General features: G+C 46.9%; 3 protein-coding genes across 6 annotated transcripts in view; 1 reads left to right on the forward strand and 2 right to left on the reverse strand.

Moving 5' to 3' along the window:
• The window catches only part of BCL2L1 (BCL2 like 1), a 198,280-nt gene that overhangs the window by 138,496 nt on the left and 39,357 nt on the right, over nt 1–20,427 (reverse strand). The gene's annotated exons all lie outside the window — the stretch shown is intronic.
• Nucleotides 967–15,302, reverse strand: PLAGL2 (PLAG1 like zinc finger 2). Of its 4 annotated transcripts, none has more exons than XM_056354110.1 (4): nt 15,193–15,302; nt 12,117–12,226; nt 10,431–10,657; nt 967–9,372 (listed from the first exon to the last, which is right to left on the reverse strand). In XM_056354110.1, the coding sequence occupies exon 4, from the start codon at nt 9,366–9,368 to the stop codon at nt 8,151–8,153; it is 1,218 nt and encodes a 405-aa protein (XP_056210085.1). In that variant the 5' UTR covers nt 9,369–9,372; nt 10,431–10,657; nt 12,117–12,226; nt 15,193–15,302; the 3' UTR covers nt 967–8,150. The 4 variants fall into 4 exon arrangements, with proteins under 4 accessions (XP_056210085.1, XP_056210082.1, XP_056210083.1 ...); XM_056354107.1 differs by having other exon boundaries at nt 10,262–10,657; XM_056354108.1 differs by having other exon boundaries at nt 10,262–10,657; nt 12,117–12,222; nt 15,193–15,272.
• On the forward strand, nt 15,335–20,383 carry POFUT1 (protein O-fucosyltransferase 1). Its single transcript, XM_056354114.1, has 7 exons — nt 15,335–15,508; nt 15,616–15,737; nt 15,890–16,072; nt 16,619–16,731; nt 17,415–17,607; nt 17,853–18,095; nt 18,523–20,383. The coding sequence occupies exons 1-7, from the start codon at nt 15,352–15,354 to the stop codon at nt 18,709–18,711; spliced, it is 1,200 nt and encodes a 399-aa protein (XP_056210089.1). The 5' UTR covers nt 15,335–15,351; the 3' UTR covers nt 18,712–20,383.

Consider the following 20,427-nt stretch of genomic DNA (forward strand, 5'->3'; position numbering starts at 1 on the left):
GTGGAGTATTTTGGGGGGTGTTGGTTCTGCAGAAGCTGGACCTTCATCGTCAGTGTGATGCCTTTCTGCTGGCAGGTGTCCATGGTGGGAAAGCAGCAAGTGTCCTGAGGGAGGGGCAGTGAAATAGCTTTTCTTGTGCTGAGCAGAGCAATGGATGTGGCAGCCGGGGCTGGAATGCGTTGCAGGGCCGCTGGTGGTCAGGGCTGCTGGGTGGCTGCGACCCTGATCAGCTGCCGAGACCAGAGCAGGCAAATAACTTACTCGGAACGGGTAAATCTTTGCAATAGCACTGCCCTTACAAAAGGGAAAGGAAGGCTCCAGCTCCACCAACAGGACAATTTTTTGAACTTTTCATTTGTAGACAGACGTGGAAGCGGTGCTGCCGTGTCGTGTCCCGCCGGAGCCCTCGGCGCGGGGGAAAGCACGGCCGAGAGCACGCGTTACCGGTGGCTGCATGAAGAATGAAACCTAGCTCATACCTAGAAAAGCATGTGAACCTGAAAATGGTTGTCAGCTTTTAAACTGTTCTGAAAAGAAATTCCCGAGAAGGCAGGGTGCTGTTCGTCCTTTTTCATCTCTGCAGCACGCTACTGCAGCCGCAGCTGGGGCTGTAGGGCTTGGCTCTGGTCTGTCGCCTTGTGAAAGCACCGTCATAGGGTGCAGAACGTGTGGGGGTTGCTTGGAAGAGGGGAGTGGGCCATCCCCATCCATGCAGGCTAGTAATTTTACTGAAACCAAGTGACCAGAACTTTGTCAAGAATAATGTTGGACACAGAGGGTAATGGCATTGGGTGTCACTACGCGCCCAGCAGCGGGCCATGTCCTTTTCTTGGTCTAATTCTTTGCTTGAATGAAACTTAAAAGTCTGCGTGGATTGCTGTAGGGAACTGGGTCTTTGACTTGCCTTATGACTCTGTCTTTACTTAACAAAGCAACCAAAAGGCCTCTAAGAAGACACCTGGGGCAGATAATTCAAATGCTTTTAATAAACAACTTCATTATAAAAAATGCTTTCAATTTGAACTTCATTTTGCAGGACAATGAAAGAACTAATTTCAGTGATAAACCGTACGTTTCCTAATGGCACTTAGCATTTTTACAATTTAAAAACCTTGTTTATGCCTCCCAAAATACTCCATAAAAGAGGTTATTCACTGTGTGTAAAAGTGCTAGAAAGTTTGTTTTTTAGAAAACCAGTTGAGCTTGAACAATGAGAAGCTTCTGGCTCCGGCAGCTGTAGCTGCAGGAAGGGAGGTCAGGCACTGGCCTGGCGAGATCCCACACGAGAAGAGAGCATGAATTGCAGCCTCGGTGAGAGACACACCACATCTCTCCCATCAGCTTCCCAGGGCTGAGAAAGCCCAAACCTTTCTTTCCCCTACACCGGGATGTTTGCCGGCTCTGGATCAAATGCTGCCCTCCGGTTGGCTGCAGCCTCCGACGCGTGGCAGAGCTTGCAGCAGGGCAGCCCTGCCTGGGACAGGGCTCTCGGCGCACTCATGGCTGCGAAGGCCACTCAGTAGCTTTTCTTCCAGCAGCAGTTTCAGAGCTTGATTGCTCCCGGGGCGTCTCTGTGGCTTCCACGGGTTGCTTCTGCCATCCCTCTTGCAACCACCCGGTTGTCAGACCACCTTGAAGGCAGACATCTGCAGGTTTTTTTATTCAATATCCTCCTTTAAGGAAAATACTGGTACAAATATTACAAAACAACCTTTCTAAAAGCAGTTCCTAGATACTAGGGGTCACTAGAGCGGAGAGAAAAAAACCACAAAGCAGTCAAGGCTGAGGCACTCAGTAGGGCAAGGAGAAGTCATAAACTCAAGCCAGGCTTCTAGCAGAAGTTACAGAATCTGCCCGCTGCTGATGCTAGCTCTCTCCTCAAGTATGCAGGCTTGGGTACCATTTCCAGCTGCACCTTCGAGCAGGGCGTGCTGGTGAGTTCCATAAGCAAGGCTTGTGTGTTACCTTCAAGCGTAAGACACGGAACGGCAGAGGAAGATGGGCTGCCGGGACAGGTAAGTGATCTGTTCACCTGGCTAAACCAGCCAGGACCCATGTGCTGAGTGATGGATGCCATAGCTGTTCCTGTCCTGCAGGCTTCACACAAAGCTGTCCCTCATCGTCTCAGTACATTCTGCATTACAGCTGGTTGTCTACTTGCATAGTAGTTTCAAAGAAAGACACAGTATGTGAAATAGAACGAAGGTGAAGATAGCTGTTAAAATGAGGGATGGTTGGTTTTTAACAAAACACTTTAATGTTGAGGAGTTTTCGCTAACTGAAAATGAAGACCTGACCTATTTAATAGTAATAAAAAACACCCAGTTTCCAAAGTCCCTACTCTTTATCTTCTGCAATGCCTTTAACTTTCCTTGTTGCTGTGATCTCTCGATATAGATGAGCTCCCCCTGTGTCACATATGTTCCTTATGTGTGCTGGTATTATTTAGGCACTGGTGGAAAGGATGGCTGCAGACCTAGCTTAAACTACGAACGCACAGTGAGGAAGATGCTTCAGTCTTCTCCTGCAAGCCAACCTGTGCACCTAAGAAATAAAATGTACTTTTGATAGGAAAGCTAAGCTAACCTTGTGGCATAGATTAGTGAGAAGCAGAATGTGATGTTTTCTGGGTATCATTTCTGATTGCCAGTTCCATTTCTGCTTGACCTGTTTCTGTGGCAGCCTAAAGCATTTAGTGGCAAGTAGTCTGTGAAACTGTGTCGAGATGGTTCTGCATGCTCGGGAGAAAACTCCTCACCTGGAGCTACAGAGTGGCTGAAACATGTGGAAAGATTCCTAAAGGATCCTGGTTATTCACCAGAATGAAGCGAGTACACTGTGGGGTGGTGGGAATAGTATGGAGGTGAGCCCGATGCGAGTGTATGGCAGGGACAGCAGAACCTGAGAGGAGTCTGCTGACATTGGAGACATGGTGGTAGGAGGAAAGGGAAACAGTGGTCCTGTGAGAAAGTTGTCAGTGGTAACAGCATGTTTCCCAGTCAGCTTTCAGCTGCGTTACAAGGGAGGCTCGGTATTGCTGTGGCCCCTTAGAGGGAAACGCGCACAGAAAGGGCGAGAGGTGGCGGGGTCGGTGACACGAGTGAAAACAGTCGTGGTTTCCCCAAGTCCTGGTCCAGCAAACCATGCTGAACCAAACCACCTTCTGCTAGGCAGGTGTCAGGCAGGACCGTATTCAGAGCTTCCGATGGCAATTCCCATCTCTGAGAACCGGGAAAAACACAAAAGTAAGTTACAAAAAAGAGGAAAATTCCATCTTTAGATGGAAACCCATAAAGTTTTAATGAAGTGCTTCTGTCCGAGCCATTCATCCACTTTGCTCTTTGGTGGCAGGATATCTACAGGGCTTGGGCAGGCAATTAACTAAAAATAGGCACCCAAGGGAGAATTCAGTGAGCCTGACTAACCAGGATTAGAGAGGATAAGCAAGAAGGTAGGGTGATGAGGAGAGCATCTTTGAAGATTTCTTTGTAAAAATTGTAATTGCAGGCAGTAGAAAATGCCTCTGTGGGGTTATTCTTTCCAGATAGCAAAGGTGATGCAATGGTAGAGAAAGGAAACGGGGATTTTTCAGTGAACTGCAGGAGATCTTCCAAGCAGCTGCTATTCACCTGTCAGCAAGGAAGGAATTAAAGAACAAAGAGCTGAGCTCCCAACAAAAGTACTGAAATCATCAATCTACTGGAGGGAAAAAAGGGATTCCCATTGAAGTGACAACATTTTTCAACACTAAGGCTAAAGAGCAGGCACTATTGTGAGACAGCTGAACAGGGTCTGTAAAAACGCTGTACGTGGATATTCTGTCAAGTGAAACTCAGTGGAAGCAAATGCAAGTTAACATGTTGTTCCTTCATACAAATGGATTTTGTGCGAGCTGTAATCCCATGGGGAAAAAGATCTTCAGACTTTCACACAGCTCTAGAAATCTGAGCCTGGGAAGGACTGGCTAGGTGAGTTAACCCTCTGCTGCCACAGAAATGGCTTCTCCTGCGTATTTTCTAATGAGCAAGCTGGAATCATTCTTGTTTCCAGCGGGACATTATGTCCTTGCCTCTTTGTGTCTGGGGTCTGATTGATAGTGGCTGGCATGTTCATGTCCTGTCCTTCCACAGACTTGAGCTCTATGATTTTATATCTTAGCTGTCTGCACTGTTTCTGTTGGTCTTGAATACCCTCCACGTCAGCCACACTTTAAAATACCTCTTAACTTAACCCTCCCGACCAATTATTTGATGTAGTTGCTCCTCTTGGGCTCAGTCCGATGCCGCCTTTCTGATACAGATGTACCTGGAATAGAGACCGTAACAGGGTGGTTCACAGGGCTCTGCCATGTGACGAAGCCCTTCGTTTAGCACTTAAAATGCTGCACATATTTACTGGCTGCTTTGCACACTGTTTGTAGGGTAAGATGTGAGACTTCTACTGACATAACGTTTGTTACAGTTGAGTTTCATCAGCTCTGACAGGTTCAGCCCCCTGAGCTGTCCTGCTTTTGTACAGCTGGTGCTTAGTATCCCGTCTCAGTACTTCTCTGCTACCTTATCTCGCTGTAAAGTTCAGCCTCACTTGCTGTCTCCTGTACTCGTTAAGCCTCTGAAAATGCTGCTTTAAAAGCTCCTCTCTTCCGTCAAAAGTATTTTGTGCCTCTCGAGATGGTTAAATTTGTATTTGTGCTGGCTGGCTGGCAGCAGTACCCTGTACCTGGAGCCCCTAATTTGTGGTCCTTGAAACAACACGTAACTGTAACGCTTGGTCCTGTTCACAGACACTGCTGCTATGAGTCTCTGTCCCACATTCACCACCCTTCCCCATAGTTTCCTATTCCCTAGATTAACAATGATCTCTGAAGAGACAGTAGCATGTTGACTTAAACATTCCTAAACCTTGATTTAAAACAAAACCAAAAAACCACAAAAAAACCCCAAACCAAACCCTTTCTGGGATGAATTTTTTTTTTAACATCTCACATAACTAGCATAATGGCTGCCATTCCTTCACGCACGTAAGTCCTGCACAGACACAAGAGAAGTTTTCCAGGCTGTGCTGCAGCAATCAACACCCCAGGGAGGCAAGTTTACCATCGTGTTTTACCTATAGTCACATTAGCAGGAGTTTGTCTAAGCTGGCTTCCGCTGATTTTTGTAACAGCTCAGCACATACGTCCCAATGAACTGTGATTCCCAAATGGTGTAGCATAGATGCTCAAAGTTTTTCCTTATGAACAGGTAAAAGTTGTTCACTGACTAGTTTCAGGAAATGAATTGTTTTGTGAATTGCACACACAGTATTTCCAACAGAAGTAGCCTCGTTAGTTTTAGATAGGCTGACAAAATACTTGCAGATTATAAACTCTGTTGTGTAACGGGAACTTTGAACTTGTTTTCCCGTGCAAATACCTAGTATTAGCTCCAGCGTGCTAAATGCGCTCCCTTTGCTGGTTTAGACTTCCCTTTCATTGACAAATGTTCTTGCAATTCTGCTTGTTAGAACAGGTGTGGAAAGCAAATCACACATGCAAATAATAGCAAAATGAATTCCATTTATTCTTTGACAGCCTACTGGTAGGAAAAAGATGCCTGGCTCTAAGTTTAGCTACCACTGCTAAAGGAATTCCAGTGATGACATCTGTTCAGAGTACAATGCAGGCAAAAAGCAAGAAAGCCGAATGCTCTGAAATGGAAGAAGGTGTATGATGGCGTTGCATAAACCTGACAATCCTCACTTGCAGTCAGCAATCAGTTCTGACCATTTATTTCTAAAACAAAACAAATCCTCTCAACCGAAAACAGGGATAAGGCTTGCATATAATTGATAACAGTGTGAAACTCTCTTAATTTGCAAAGAGAAAAGCAATAGAAGACAGGCCTGAGGTATTCAGTGATGGTAAACAGAAGACTAGCTGAAACGCCCTATTTACCTTTTCTGTGTTAGAGAAGAAGAAGGCACTCGTTGAACTTCGAAAGGCAACATTTTACAGTGGAGAGAAGGAAGTACTGCATTTAACTTGGGGAGATCATTGCCACAGGATATTGCTGAGGTAAATAAATCTTATATTACATTTTGATACAAAAGTATTATTTGCAGCATTGCTGGCTAACCTAAAACAACCGATCTATGTTTTGGAGAATCAATGGATCACTAAACAGTCATTCTGGGAAGAATTACTAAGCTAAATTAAAAACAAAATTCTTGAGTAAAACAGAAGGGGGACAAGCCTATGAACAAACGAGGCACAGCTAATGTCACACTGTAGGATCAATGGCTCAGCAGAAAGCAATATGCATCAACTGAAATGAATGTGCTCTGGGGAGATGAGGGGGGGGACAGCATCTGGCTTCACTGACGGAGCTGAGATAACAGAGTAGAGGTAGATTTTTGCATTTTCTAGACTTATGGAGAACAGTATTGACAAATTTCCTGGTTTATATTGGCCTACAATGGTTCCTCCATGCTGAGGTATGAAGATTTGCGTGACTGCATTCATAAACATGCACCAACGTATAGTGCGATTGACCTCCGTGTGTTATTATCTGCAGTACAAGCGCCCAGGAAAATGAGAGCAGGAGACAATACAGATGCCAAGTGACATCAGCAGCTGGCTGCCACTTCCCAGTGTAACCCTTCTGCCTGCAGTAGGTAGGCAGTCCCCGGAAGAATTTAACAGATGGGGCAGGCAGCAAGGGAAGCAGGACTTTAACTTTGGGAGGCAAGGCCTGAGAAGGAGTGAACAAAAAGACTGGTGGAATCAAATCCTAAGTGAAAGGGTGACTGCAGGCCCAAATCCTCAGTGTTTGTTAGAACTATTAGTGTTGGGGAAAATGCTTCAAATACACTGAAAAGAGTGTACGTGAAGCTGGGACCAATTTTTCCTCCTGATTCCTGGACGTTATCACCCTAGGACTGAGGTAAAAATGTACCTCTTGAGACTGCTTCATGGATAAGCCAAAAAAGGTACTGACTTTACTGAACTGTTGTGGTAAAAAAAAATACCTAGAAACTCATACTCTGTTCCTCATCTCAAAGGAAACTATGAAGCAGGGGCCTGGGGCCTGTGGCCTGTCCTCATCCACACCTGGTATGACAGTACTCGGTGCTGCTGGCCCCGAGCTCCTCACCTAGCTTTTTCACATGCTTTGGTTTCCAGAACAGATGCACAATCTGTTTGCCTGTGGGAGATATTTAAAAGGGTTCTATCCATACACCACAAAAACAAGCTAAGCTGTGAGAGCTGCTCCATCCCCTTGACGCGTGGATAGCCAGAGAGAAAATGCAGGAAGCTGCTGCCTACAGTGGCAGAGACTGAAGTGGTCCAAAAAGCATTGTATTTCCCCATGGGGGAAGAACATGATAAGTGAAGAGAAATCAGTGCAACCTGACTTCATTGTGTAAACAGTGTTCTAGCTACACCAGATATAAACCCAGTGTATTCTGGTGCCTCTTATTTTTATAATGGCGGAAACAGATTTGTGTTGTGTAAACAATGTTCACTATAATGACTTTAACCTAACGGCTCCGCAAAGAAGAATGAGGTGATGTTTCTGAATTCACTATGTAAACGGTCTTGTTGCTTAACACTGATGTGGAGTAAGCTGTATTCGGTGGAGTAAGCGCTATTAGGTGATGGGATGAGAGGTAGTGGGGAAGGACAGCATCTTCCCCATTGGCTTCAAACAGAGTGGGTATCCTGACTTCTCCTTCTCCATGTGGAGGTGTTGGCTGTTTTGCCAGAACTGCAGTGTGATAACATGAAATGGAAGCTGGACTCTTCAAAAGTTTAGCCCAAGATGAAAGAGTCTCAACTCCTTCTCAGGGACAGTCCCTTCCCAAAGAGGAACACAGCTCTGGGATCTCAGGGAAGGTCAGTGCTAAGCGCGGCTCCTGATTCACAGATTAAAAATTAGATAGAATATATCCAGTCTATTAGACGAAATCTTTTCGCTGTACAGGACTGGGACTTGCACGGGGATATCTGCTGTTCCAGTCTACAAGTGCTCCCTCCAGAGACCAGAAACCTCCTGTCTGAAACAGCTTTGCAAAGCTTTCACACCCCAAAGGGAAGTAAGAGTTGTGCGTTTTTAAGGCTCTCCACAAAAGGGTGACTGAAAGATCTGTTCTCCAGTGCTATTTTCAGCTTATTGGAATGCCTGGTGGAAACGCGGCAGCGTAGTTGTGCTCAAGCTGGAGGTGAAGACAGGGGGCAACGAATGAAGGGGCCCAAAGTTCAGCGAGGCCCCGGCTCCAGGAGATTCTTGAGGTTGATGTTGCAAAGTGGTAAGCAGTGGCTGTGTCTCCCCCTGTGAGTAGCCCATGACCAACCCCCCTGACGATACAGGTGGATTGCAAGGAGGAAGATTTAGGGGGAGGAAGCCAAGAAGATGAGAGAAGTCCATGTTAGCAGCACAGAGAGCCTCTGAAAGATTAGCAGGGCTCTTGGAAAGCAAAGCCTCATCCAGGGGGGGTGGCTGAGGCGAAGAGGACTGAGGCTCACCAGATGAGAGAGACAGGCTGCCAGGGAAGTCTGACAAAAAGCTGTCCACCTCTACTTTGGGTAGTTTCTCAGGCAAATATGAGGTAGATCCAAGCTGATACTTTGGAGGAGGTTGCGGCGGGGAGGAGATGGGAGAAGAAGACTCCAGAGGATAGCTCATTCCCATTGGAAGAGAATTGGGAACCAAAGAATGGGGCATCCCTGAGCTTGGCATGGATTGGAGATGTGTGCTGTACATGCCCACAGGTAACATGCCAGGGAAGCTCTTACCACCTATCATGTCTCTGGATGCCATACACAGGACAGGACTCAGCTCTTCTTTCACTGCAACAGATGAGCTGCAGCTTAGGAGACCCAGCATGTCAACTGGCTCTGTCTTAATCTTCAGCAGTTCCTGGGAGTGGCTTTTCTTCATATGCCTGGTCAGATGATCTTTCCTCCCAAACCTCTGAGCACAGTACTGGCACAAGAAGTCCTTCCGCCCCGTGTGCACTACCAAGTGTCTCCGCACATCCTTCCGGGTGTAGAAGCGCCTATCACAGTGATCACACGGATGCTTCTTCTCCTTTGCTCCACCAGAAGCCCGCCTAGAATGAGCTTTGAGGTGCTCCAGCAGGACTTGGGTACTTTCAAACGTCTGGAGGCATACCTTGCAGCTGAGATCACCGCTGGCAGCTGCATGCATGGCCAGATGTCGCCTGAAGCCGAGTTTTGTGTTGTAGTTTTTGCCACACTCAGGACAGTGGAGGGCCTCCTTGTTTGGATCGTGAGTCTGGAGGTGGTTGCGAAGGTGATCTTTCCGGTGAAACATCTTCTCACAGTACATGCACTGATGAGGCTTCTGAGCAGAGTGTGTGGCCATATGCCTTTTGGAAGAAAAGCAGGAAAGTTTAGACTAGTATCCAACCCCTAAGAGAAGACACACTACTTTTTCAAAATTTTCCTTGTGCTCTACACTTTATACCACAAAAACTCCATGTGGCATTTTATCACCACTAAATGACATGCACAGAAGCACACTTCAAGCAACAGTTACAGAGCCTGTCTCAGCAGTGCCTGTCCTCCCTAGAACGCATCACCTCCACACAAGTGTATTTCAGTCATCTACTCAGCTCCTGCTCTCTGCTGAGGCTATCAGAGGAGGAAATGACAATGAAAACTGGTAGTTTATGACAAAGAACACTTATCTGCTGGTGAGACAGCTTCATTTCATCAGGAGGCATCAGACTGTGGCAATGTCTGCTGACAGCCACTGTGGACTGATTGCACCTTAGTATCTTACACTGTCTGACTGCAGTTCATCTAATTTCAGGTTCCTAGGGATCATAGTTTAATTATTTTGTGCTGTATTTTGGTACATGAATGGGAATTCTATTCCTTTGTGCAAGAACAATAGCTACCACAGACAGAGTCCTGTGATTAAAGTTAGAGGTAGGGCTTCCGAAATGTGAATGCTATTCTTGCTTTTCATTTTGTTTTTCAATCTGTGAACTTCACTTTCTGCTTTGATTCCCTCCTTAGTAAAACAGGAAAGAGCTGAGCGCAGGATAAAGTATTATCTGAGGTTCTCTGGAAGGTGCTTGAAGAGATACCAAGTATGGTAATGTCTGGGACTCAACCGCTTTGCAAGGTAACAAGGGCATTCCCCCTCCTCCACTTTCTCAGAAATTCAAGCAAAAAAACACGACGGAGGGATTTTCCCCTCTCTTCTGTCAGGGTAGCACTGTTAGGTAGAGGCACTCAGCAGTTACCTACCTATATAGCTTGTACTTAGAAGCAAAGGCTTTGCCACAGTGCAGCTGAGGGCAGTTGTATGGTCTCTGCTCAGTATGAGAAAGCGTGTGAGTTCTCAGCTTATCGACATTAGAGAAGGAGGTCTCGGAAATTTCACATTGGCATTTTCCCTGACTTTCGGTCTCTTCACCTCTTGGTCTGGGGACTAATTTCCAGCCTGTCTCTTCCTCCTCCTGCTTTGCATCTTGAATCCAGTTGGGAACACTGGGAAAAAATGCCGTCATGGCAGGTCTAGTAGAACATGGTCATGTCAAGCAGAACTCAAGCCTGCAGGCGTCTTGCTGTGATGTTGTCCCAGTGCAGTTTTCTGTTGGAACCCTCTGTGACCAAACTGATTTAATAGCAAAACATCTTCATCTGAAATCACAGAACGGTTGGTGTGACACATGTGAGCATTCAACAAGCACTATAGACGTGAAAATAAGCGTTCACAGACATGGGAAACTCCCACCTCTGGAACACCTTCCATCCTTTTCTCCATTAACCCCTTTGACCTGAATAAAATTATGTTAAACTTTTTTGGAACTACATTTTTGCAACTATTAAGAGCCAGTGTTACCTGTTACATGCGTTTTCTCCTGAAATATTGTAGACAGGTGTCTCTTTGTAGCTATAAATACCTTACCCTTTTCCCCTCGTGTTTTATGGATTGCTTTGCATCTCCCTTTTTTCATGTTCATACCCCATTCTCACTTTTGCTCTTTGCTTACATGGAATTGCCTTCTAGAGCTTCTCAGAGAAACTAAGGTTCTCTTGTATTTTTTTTTTTTCATCCACTTTGCTACCAACCTGGTGCACTAGGAAGACCATCTCCTAGCAAACCAATCTGAATGACCACACATGGGTCAACAGGGGTGGGGAGGAAAACTTGCTATTATTGGCAACATCACACCTTTTTCAGGAAGGCAACAGATGCTGCTTCAGGGTGTGATTAGTCATTGTATTTTCACTTTTCTACTGTGGGGCAGATTCTGCCTCTCTGGATTAGCAAGTTTTCTACACTAATGAGCAATTTTTTTTTTTTTTTACGCTCTCATCCACTGCTAATGGAAGCTCAGACTGTTTCCTGTTCAACTAAACATATCTCCTGCATGCTCTGCTAGCTGTCATGTTAATGAAAATCTACATTACTTTCTCTTAGCAGGTTGTTCTTCAGTTGTGCTTGTCTTGTTGGTAAAGTACTGCATTTTTATATGGTTCTACCAACACCTAAACTGGTTAGCTGAAATAAAAACCTCAGAAAAGATCTCTTTCACTGAATTTAGCTGCCTGAGAAACTCTTCTTAAAATAGTATCAAACCCTCAAGCTCTTTCTCGCTCCATGATTGCTTCAGAGGGAGGAACTTCCTGCCGGCACATCAACATGAGTGCCAGTTGTGGGCAGGATGTGCAACTACGAGGGAACTAACCAACCCCCATTAAGAAAGTGCACCACTGAACGTTATGAATAGCTGAAATAACAATAACTGTAACTGCACCATCACTCACAATACCCTGAATAGTTCCCTCAGGATGGAAAACGCTGAGAAATAGGTTGACTCTGAGAAAACTTGTCACTATGAGGCTTGGAAACATCCATGAAGAGCAGAATTCGGTTTTGTGCAGGCTGAATCTACTTGGGCAGAACAAAACAATAAAGGACTGGAACTGCTGAGCTGCCACTTTGGTACAACCCAGTGCAGTGTGACAGGCTGCTCTGACCCCTCAGGGCGCAGGAGTCCTGTGGTTCAAAGCAGTCTTCCTTTGTAGGTGTCTAAGACTCTGAATATTTCACCTCTGTACGAGATGTGTGCTGGAAAAAATAAGCGTTCTCTACCTCCTGCTTCAGAGCTGTGCACGCATTCTGGGAGTCTCTGCCACTTTTGCCAGGTAGTTGCTTCTTTCCCTCTGAACAAGCTCACCCATCTGTGCTGGTTTCAAAGCTACCTGAAAGAAGACAGACTTTCAATTTTGCTGTCTCTAATAGTAAGGCATGTAAACAATCACCTTCAGAGCAGGAATCCAAATACAAATGAGCTAAGACATGGTAATCTCTAACTCATTATGGTGAAATTTCATCAGCTTTCCTTTAAAATTGTAAGGATCTAGCAAGAAAAAGGACTCTACCTATTTGGGTCTAAGTCAAAATGTATGTCCTGGGACACTGACAGCTGTGGAATAAGGAAGAACAAACAAGATGAGGGTCTTGCATAGTCCTGCAACCTTTTCCTAGTGAAACACAGTTGCTGTGGAAGGTTAACAACATAATTTGTGTTTGGCTAGAAAACTCTGCCTGATCTAGATATTTACATTTCAAAAAAATACATTAGTTTTCTTAGTAACATTTTCCCAAATAATGTTTCCAGTGTGGTCCCTGTTCACTATAGGTCCGTAGCCACCACAGAGAAACGTCCCTGCTGTATGGAAACACTTCGCCTACACCTGTTGAAGGAACATCTTGTAAATGATGGTGTTTGTACCAGCACCGGGAAACCTGGTTATCTTAGAAAGTTTTGTACTAGTCCTGGAAAACTGTGGTTAGCCTCTGCAGCCCCAGAAATCTCAGATAAGTCGGTTACAGAAAACTCCCATCACCAGATGAATCCTCCTCTGCTTCAGTTCTACAGGGGTTAAGAGGTTGACAAGGTGAACACAGAGCTGGAAAAAAATATGATACACCTGGGAGCTGGGTTCCCACTGGCTACCAACTTACATGAAATATTTCATTATGACAGTCATCAGGTTTGTGCAAATTCAAGCTAGAAGAGCTCATATAAGCTGATGGATCGTATGCTATGTAGGAGATTCCAGCCCCTTGTTACTGCACAGAAAACAACGAGGTATGTCTGACTTGGTACATATTACAAAAAAAGCTGTCAGGCTTCACAGAAAGTCCCTGGGATAGAATTTGCCACCTGCTTTGACAGTTTTTCCCACTGTTTAATCTTTCTCAAAGTATGGTTCAACAATACAGCATTTCTGCACAGTTTATGCCCTTGGAGTCACTCCTGCGACACGGAGCACCTTTCCTCAGCTGTGTGGGAAAAACCTGTAACCTAGGCTGGGAACCAGACTGGAGAACTGCCCAGGTTAAAAATAATCAGGAAAAAAACAACAAGGAGCCTGGATGACTTCTCTGACTATACCAACAGCAAAGCTGTGCTGATCTGGCCAGAGCGGGTATGCAGCAGCAGTGGGAGGCAGGGACACGGGGCCTGGCAGGCTGCCTGACTAGCCCCTGGATTGTAGAGTTGCCGTTTCCCTTTCCTAACAGGCATCTCTTGCATCTGATTTGTATTTGGCTGTCCTTGGCTTCTACCTGCTGAGTCCTACTGTACCTTCACTATGGAGCTGCTCCAGAAATGTCACTCTTTTTCCTCCAGGGACAGAGAAGTTGGCCCAAGGACACCTGTGTCCCTCAGTCCTCACCACCCACTTCTGCACTGGCCGGCTGTTTTACAGCTGCTTGATGGTGCAGCTGAAGGAATTTACCCAGCTGAAAAGCAACTTCTTTTTACATCTTTCCTCCACAAGCCACATCAGTCCCCCACTCAGATCTGTTAAGCTATTTTAAGTTGTTAAAGCTTCAACTTGAGCAAACAGAAGGTACCAGCTACGTGGCAGAAAGAAGAGGCTAGAATCCATGGTTGGCACTCAGCCTCAGCCTGGTATCGTGCCTCAAACCCAGCTTCTGCAGCAATCCCAGCTGTGGTGCCAGGCCTGGACAGGACACCGGTTCACTCATTTTTTTACTGACTCTCCTACACAAAGATCAGTGACCGTAACACCTTAAACTGCTGCAGCAACATCTCTCAGAGCACATCTTTCAGAACGCCCACACAGCATAACAAATTCACCCCCTACTTTTCGTTAAAGTGTTCTGACCAAGTCCAGCTCCAACCCCTGACTGCAAGGTCTGCTTCCAGACCTCAGATCACATTGTGACTTTTCTGAAACCTCTGCCGTTTTCCAATATCATTTTCTTAATTATAAGGGAAGAAATGGGGACACCAGACCTAGATGCACAGTACCAGCCCTACCAGTACAACACCTGGATGTAAAAAATCACTCTCCCACCTCCTCACACATCTTGCATTGACCTTTTTTTAATAGTTTTTTGACACTCACAAACATCAACTCATGTGTCATTATGATTCCCTGATTTCCCCTATAAAAAAACATTATTTTATTGCATTGAGTGACTCTGGCCATTTCTAGATATGTAGGGTTTTACATCCAAACAGGCTCATTTTTCCAGTTAAGCTGCTCAAGCCTCAGTATCAGTTTCCTCCACTTGATCACTTACAGACTTTGGAAAACTCTGCGTAAAATTCGCATTTACTTTTAAAGCCCAGGAAAAACCCGCTGCACCTTTCCCATAGGAGGTTAACCACACACCCCATCCTCGGGGATGGTTTTCCCATCTGACCGAACTCCTTTCACCCTCCACTTCCCTGGCATGACAACAGACGCGATTCCAACAGCCTAAACCCCTTCGCCGCACCAGCGGGGAAGCCCCAAACGCCAACACAGCTCCGAGATGATTTATTTATGATAAAAGCCGCTTTTTTCACCCACTCAGCCCCAGCCTGTCTGCAAAGCCCCCAGGACAGTGTGCGGCCGTGCTGGTTGCAATCGGGTTGCAAACCCCTCCGGGGCAACTCGCCCTTCCCTACTCCGACAGCTCCGCCGTTTGCACCGGGAGGGAAACGGGAGCCCCACCCCCACCCCGGAAAGGGTCTGCGGAGGCGGCCGGGCCGGTGCCAGGGGGAGCACACGTGCCGCCCCCCCACCCCCCCCCCGTTACCATGGCGCAGCCCTGAGGGGTCCCTCCCGCCAAGAGGAGGGGGCCGCCGTGACGCCGCCCCTCACCCCCCTTCCTCCGGTGCCGCCTCCCCGCCTCCCGCACTCACCCCGTTCCCCCGGGCCCCGCCAGGCGCGGCTCCGGCCCAGGCCCCGGCGGCCCCATTGTGCGGGGCATTGTGGGAGTGACGTCGCTCTCCCACTTCCGCCTCGATGGTGGCCGCTTCCCGCTAGAGAGGCTGTTCCGGCGGGCCCCGGGGCATGCCGGGATGGGGCCGCCTCTCGCTGACCTCCGCCGAGCCGCCATGGCAGCGTCGCCGGTCCTTATCCTGCTCCTCGTCTTGCTGCTGGAGGAGATGGCGGCAGGAGGCGGCGCGGCGCCAGCCTGGGACGCGGCCGGTTACGTGCTCTACTGTCCCTGCATGGGTGAGGCCCTCCCGGCGCGGCGGGGCCGGCGCGGAGCCCCCGGCGGAGCCCCCAGGGGAGGCCCCGGGAGATACCCTGTCTGAGCCCCGCTCTCGCCTCTGCTGCAGGCCGGTTCGGGAACCAGGCCGAGCACTTCCTGGGAGCCCTGGCCTTCGCCCGCGCCCTCAACCGGACCCTGGCCGTGCCGCCGTGGATCGAGTACCGCCACCACCGCCCGCCCTACACCAACGTGAGCCCGCGGGGGCCGGGCGGGCAGCGGGGACAGCGGGGAGGGGGCGGTGTGCAGGGCGGCGGCCCCCGCCCGGGGTGAGCCGCGGGAGGCCGGGCGGCGCGGGGGCAGTGTGCCGCTGCCCGTGAGTGAGGCGGGCCTGTCCTCCCCAGCTGCACGTACCCTACACCGAGCACTTCAGGCTGGAGCCGCTGCTGCGATACCACCGTGTTATCAGCTTGGAGGACTTCATGGAAAAGCTGGCGCCCCTTCACTGGCCACCTGGCAAGCGAGTGGCCTACTGCTTCGAAGCGGCAGCTCAGAGGAGTGCTGACAAAAGTACCTGTCCCATGAAGGTGAGTTCCTCCTGCGTCCCCGCCGGCACAGCTGAGTTCTGCTGCTGTTCCTGAAGGGAATGACTGCCTCACTCGGGTTGCAGCCTTCCTTTCAGTGCGTCGTGGTGTGGCATGCTGTACCTTCATGCTCAGCTTGGTCAGCAGGTGCGTGGGGCTCAGGAATATGGTCTGCGTAAGTGAGTTCTATCACTTTGGACTTGATTGTGACCATAAGGAGAACGGGTCTGTAGCTTATCTCCTCCTGGTCTCTGCCAGTTTCCCATCTGTGGTATAGTTGCCCGCTGGTTTTAAAGCAACTTCTTTTAATTACAAGTCTGAGAGCTGTGGCATTCCTGTTCTTTTAATATGGCCTGTGCTTTAGATCTTTTTTAGTTTTTTTCATTCTCTCCTTCCTGTGGAGCTGATATATGGCAAACAGGCTGTTGTATTTGGCCTGCTTTCCTCCAGTAACAGAAAAGCTCTTTGGCTTTGCCCTTCAGGATCTTGCTAGGTCAGCCTTTTGGGCTCTGTGTATGTGCTGAATGAACACCTGTCTTTCCTTTGCAGGATGGAAACCCATTTGGTCCCTTCTGGGATCAGTTTCAAGTGAATTTTGATAAGTCTGAACTCTTCAAGGGAATTTCCTTCAGTTCTGCATACAAGGACCATTGGATCCAAAGGTAGCAAGAAGGTGGAACAGTGCTGGCACGCCACTGTAGGCATTTCAAGTAACTTGTAAAAACAGTTGTGCTAGTCACTGTGTAAAGCTTTTGCCTTTTGGGGGAGAGATATTGAAGTGGTTAATTAGCAATATAATTAAAAATCTTAGTGCTTTTACCATTAAATATTTGCTGAGCATGCTCTTCCTGTGAGTGTTATTAGGTGTGAACTCTCTAACACTGATTTCTGAGCCAGTAATACCTAGCTACAGTATTTACTGATTACACATGTAATTATTCTTCAAAAAGAACTTGGTTCTCAGTTGCTGATCATGAACTGTATTTTACTGGTTACCTCGTTTTCAGAGCTACAGGTGGTATCAGTAAGTTTGGGTGACAGAATTGCTCTCATCTGGGGTGAAAATATAAGCTGTCATTGCTTGGTGGCTCATCACTGCATGTGAGATTCTTACCTTTTTGTCTGTTAAATAAAAGGTCTGAGGTAAAGTGCAGCACCTGCATTTTCTTCAGTGTTGCATTCAGATGGGAAAACAGTTAAAATTTATCCAAATTTAGAGCAATAGATGCTGTATATTTCAGGTTGTTCATAGTTTCTGTTTTAACCTTCACAGTAGTCTTTGGGCAAGATGACACATGCAAGGTTATGTCATGTTTCAGACTGGTGGTTTTATTTCTTTCCTTAGGTTTTCACCCTCTGAGCACCCTGTACTCGCCTTACCTGGAGCTCCAGCCCAATTTCCAGTCTTAGAGGAACACCGGCCCCTCCAGAAATACATGGTGTGGTCTGATGAAATGGTGAAGAAAGGAGAGGCCTATATTCATTCTCTGCTGGTCAGGCCCTATGTAGGAATTCACCTGAGGATCGGCTCAGACTGGGTAGGGTTCCCATGCGGGACTGGTTGTTGCGGTCTGTACAGTTGCTATAGACTGGTGGCTAATGCTCTGTGGAAGAAGCTGCCCAAAGAGGAGCTGTGCTTCTGGGGTGGCAGCCTGAGCCCTTAGCAGTGCTGTTGGGATTCCCCTTTCAATCAGGCTGACGCTGCTGGCAGATGTGGTGGACGTGACAGTGTTTTCTCCCACTTGCAATTCAAAAGTGATATTTTCTTTCCTTCTCCCAATAGAAAAACGCCTGCAATATGTTAAAGGATGGGACAGCCGGGCCACACTTCATGGCTTCACCTCAGTGTGTGGGCTATGACCAAAGCGCTGCAGTCCCTCTTACCATGGACATGTGCCTGCCAGACCTCAAAGAGATCAAGCGTGCTCTCAAGCTCTGGGTGAAAAAGACAGAAGCTAAATCTGTTTATATCGCTACTGATTCTGAGCCCTACACAACGGAAATACAGCAGTTTTTACAAGAAAAGGTAAGTATTTTAGAAACCTGTTCAGGTAGGAGAGCTTTCATAAAAACATTCCTTGGATTTTGGTCTGATGCTGCCACCCACAGCAGGCAGGCAGTTGTGTAATATGCTATTCACAGAAATATTGGCATCTCAAAGTGGTTTTTCTCATAGCAATTAAAATTATACTGTAAAACTCTTCCTTTCCCAGAGGTTGAAGAGCATTATTCTGCATGGTAGTTAATTTTGCCTTGAAAAAGACCTCAATTAAATAAATCCAAGTGATTTGCAAAATTTTTGACATTTATCTATTCATAAATGAGTTAAAGGGCAACTTAAGATGGAATCCACTCTCTTTTTGTTGTATATTTCCATTTCTAATATTATGCCAAGACATTTGGATTGTAATAATAGATGACTGGATTCATCTGCTTTCCTCATTTCTCTGCAGATCAAGGTTGTAAGCTTGCAGCCAGAAGTGCCTCAGATTGATTTGTACATCCTCGGTCAGTCTGATCATTTTATTGGAAACTGTGTCTCTTCGTTTACTGCCTTTGTGAAAAGAGAGCGCGATGTGCATGGAAGACCCTCTTCATTTTTTGGTATGGACCACCCACCAAGATTACGGGATGAATTCTGACCAGAAGAGGAACAGGCTCCATGGTTCTCAGGCCTCTGAGCTTGGTACCGTGCTAAGGGACCACTCGGCACTGTGTTCTGCATGCAGAACACACTGCCAGGCTGCCACAGGCCTGCTTCAGCCCTGTGATACTCCTCACAATGGCTTCTAGACTGTTTTGTCTGTCTTCTCCTATATTTTCAGTGTGAGGTCAGGCAGAAAAGAAATTTTAAATCATATAGTTTATGGAAAAACTATAAACTATGTACAGTTTTTTAGATGTAGTTTATATAGCTCTCCATTCTCACTGTTTGGGGTTTGCCAGCTATCATGATGAAGCAGCTGCTCAGGTGTCCTCTTCTTCATATTTTTTTTCCCGTTAAATCTTAAATTTTACTTGGAGAAGTTGTGAAACTTCTTGTCCAAAACTGACCATAAGTTCTCTTTAAGTGCAGAGTATTTTCAGGCATATTGCGGTCCCTGGAAAGAAAGTGCAAAGTAGAGCTCTGGACTGGAAATTACCTCTGGGTTTTATCAGGTGCCACTGTTGCCTTACTAGACCTATGTCACCTCAGTGCCTCAGTTTCCATTTCTATGTCAAAAGACATTTCATACCTGCTCTTCAGCAGTGCTTTGGGGCACCTGGATCTCTTCAGCGGCACTAGAGAAGTGCAGCAGGGGCATGTTTTAATGTGCTGCCTTTTCAGCCTGTCTTTGTGTTGAACTGAGGAGAAGGCGTTTGCGGGAACACAGGCAGGAGATCTTTCATAGCCAGTTGAGAGTTGGAGATTTAGGGCTTGTAGCTTTGTAGCTGTTGATGTCAGGTGGAGGTCTGTGGTCGGAGTGAAACTGGTTTTGAGCTAAGACTTCTAAAGTAGCTGTAGTGGGGTTGGTGTATGTTGTACCTAGGTCTATGGTAATGGCTTCTGTTTTCTTACTATATTTTGTAAAAAAACCCCTCTGACAACACAACTCTTGTCTGCAGGAGTAGTTCCCTGTGGAAATTGGTCGCTGATGGTGAAACAGCAGCCCAAACCCCTTTGTTTGGCCCAGTGCAGTTTAGTGCTGGTAACACCAATAATCTTGATGTGAGACTCAGCTTGGCTGATGCCTTCTGGTACTCCTGTGATGTTCTTTTTCTTTTATCCAAAGACTGAGTACAGAACTTGCTGTTGCTTTTTTAAAAATGCCACTGAATTGAGTCAGTGGTACCGGGACTGGCTGCCTCTAGTGTGCTACTGTGGTCTCAACGGTGCTGTCGTGGAGCGTTTACAGGGGTTTAACTCTAAATGTCTTTTTAGTGGTGGGATTTTTCCTTCTTGAAAATGTTCCTCAGTTTTGAAGGCTCAAGGGAGTGACCAAAAGAAGGCTGAACTAGCAGGTCCCCAAGTGTCAGGATGGCAGAGGCTCTCATCTCTTGTTTCCTTGGTGCTGGCTTCCAGAAACTGGGGAACTGGGTGGTTGCAGGGCCTGGGGCAGCTGGGTGCCTGGAAACCTGCACACTCCTGGGTGTTTCACATGGCTTCGTCTTGGATGGTGCCATCGGGGCTCCTTGCCGCAGGGCAGGGCAAGGGCAGCCTTTCCGCATAGTGTTGGGAAAACAATGTATTGAAACGGTTGTGTGTTTGGGTTTTGTTTTTTTTTTTTTTTTAAACGTATTTCTTGTAATAATAAAACCTCGATTTTATATTCACGGGTGTGGCACCGCCATTCCTTCCTCTGCCGCGGGCTGCGGTG

This window comes from Falco biarmicus, chromosome 10 (assembly GCF_023638135.1).
Source record: "Falco biarmicus isolate bFalBia1 chromosome 10, bFalBia1.pri, whole genome shotgun sequence".
Classification (NCBI taxonomy): Eukaryota; Metazoa; Chordata; class Aves; order Falconiformes; family Falconidae; genus Falco; species Falco biarmicus.

Coding starts and splice junctions, on each gene's coding strand:
- PLAGL2 (XM_056354107.1), bottom strand. CDS start 10,524: ATGACGGCATTTTTTCCCAGTGTTCCCAACTGGATTCAAGATGCAAAG. Junction 9,373..10,261: donor TCTAAGTACAAGCTATATAG/GTAGGTAACTGC, acceptor TTCTTCCAAAAG/GCATATGGCCACACACTCTG.
- POFUT1 (XM_056354114.1), top strand. CDS start 15,352: ATGGGGCCGCCTCTCGCTGACCTCCGCCGAGCCGCCATGGCAGCGTCG. Junction 16,073..16,618: donor AAAGTACCTGTCCCATGAAG/GTGAGTTCCTCC, acceptor TTTCCTTTGCAG/GATGGAAACCCATTTGGTCC. Junction 18,096..18,522: donor AGCAGTTTTTACAAGAAAAG/GTAAGTATTTTA, acceptor ATTTCTCTGCAG/ATCAAGGTTGTAAGCTTGCA.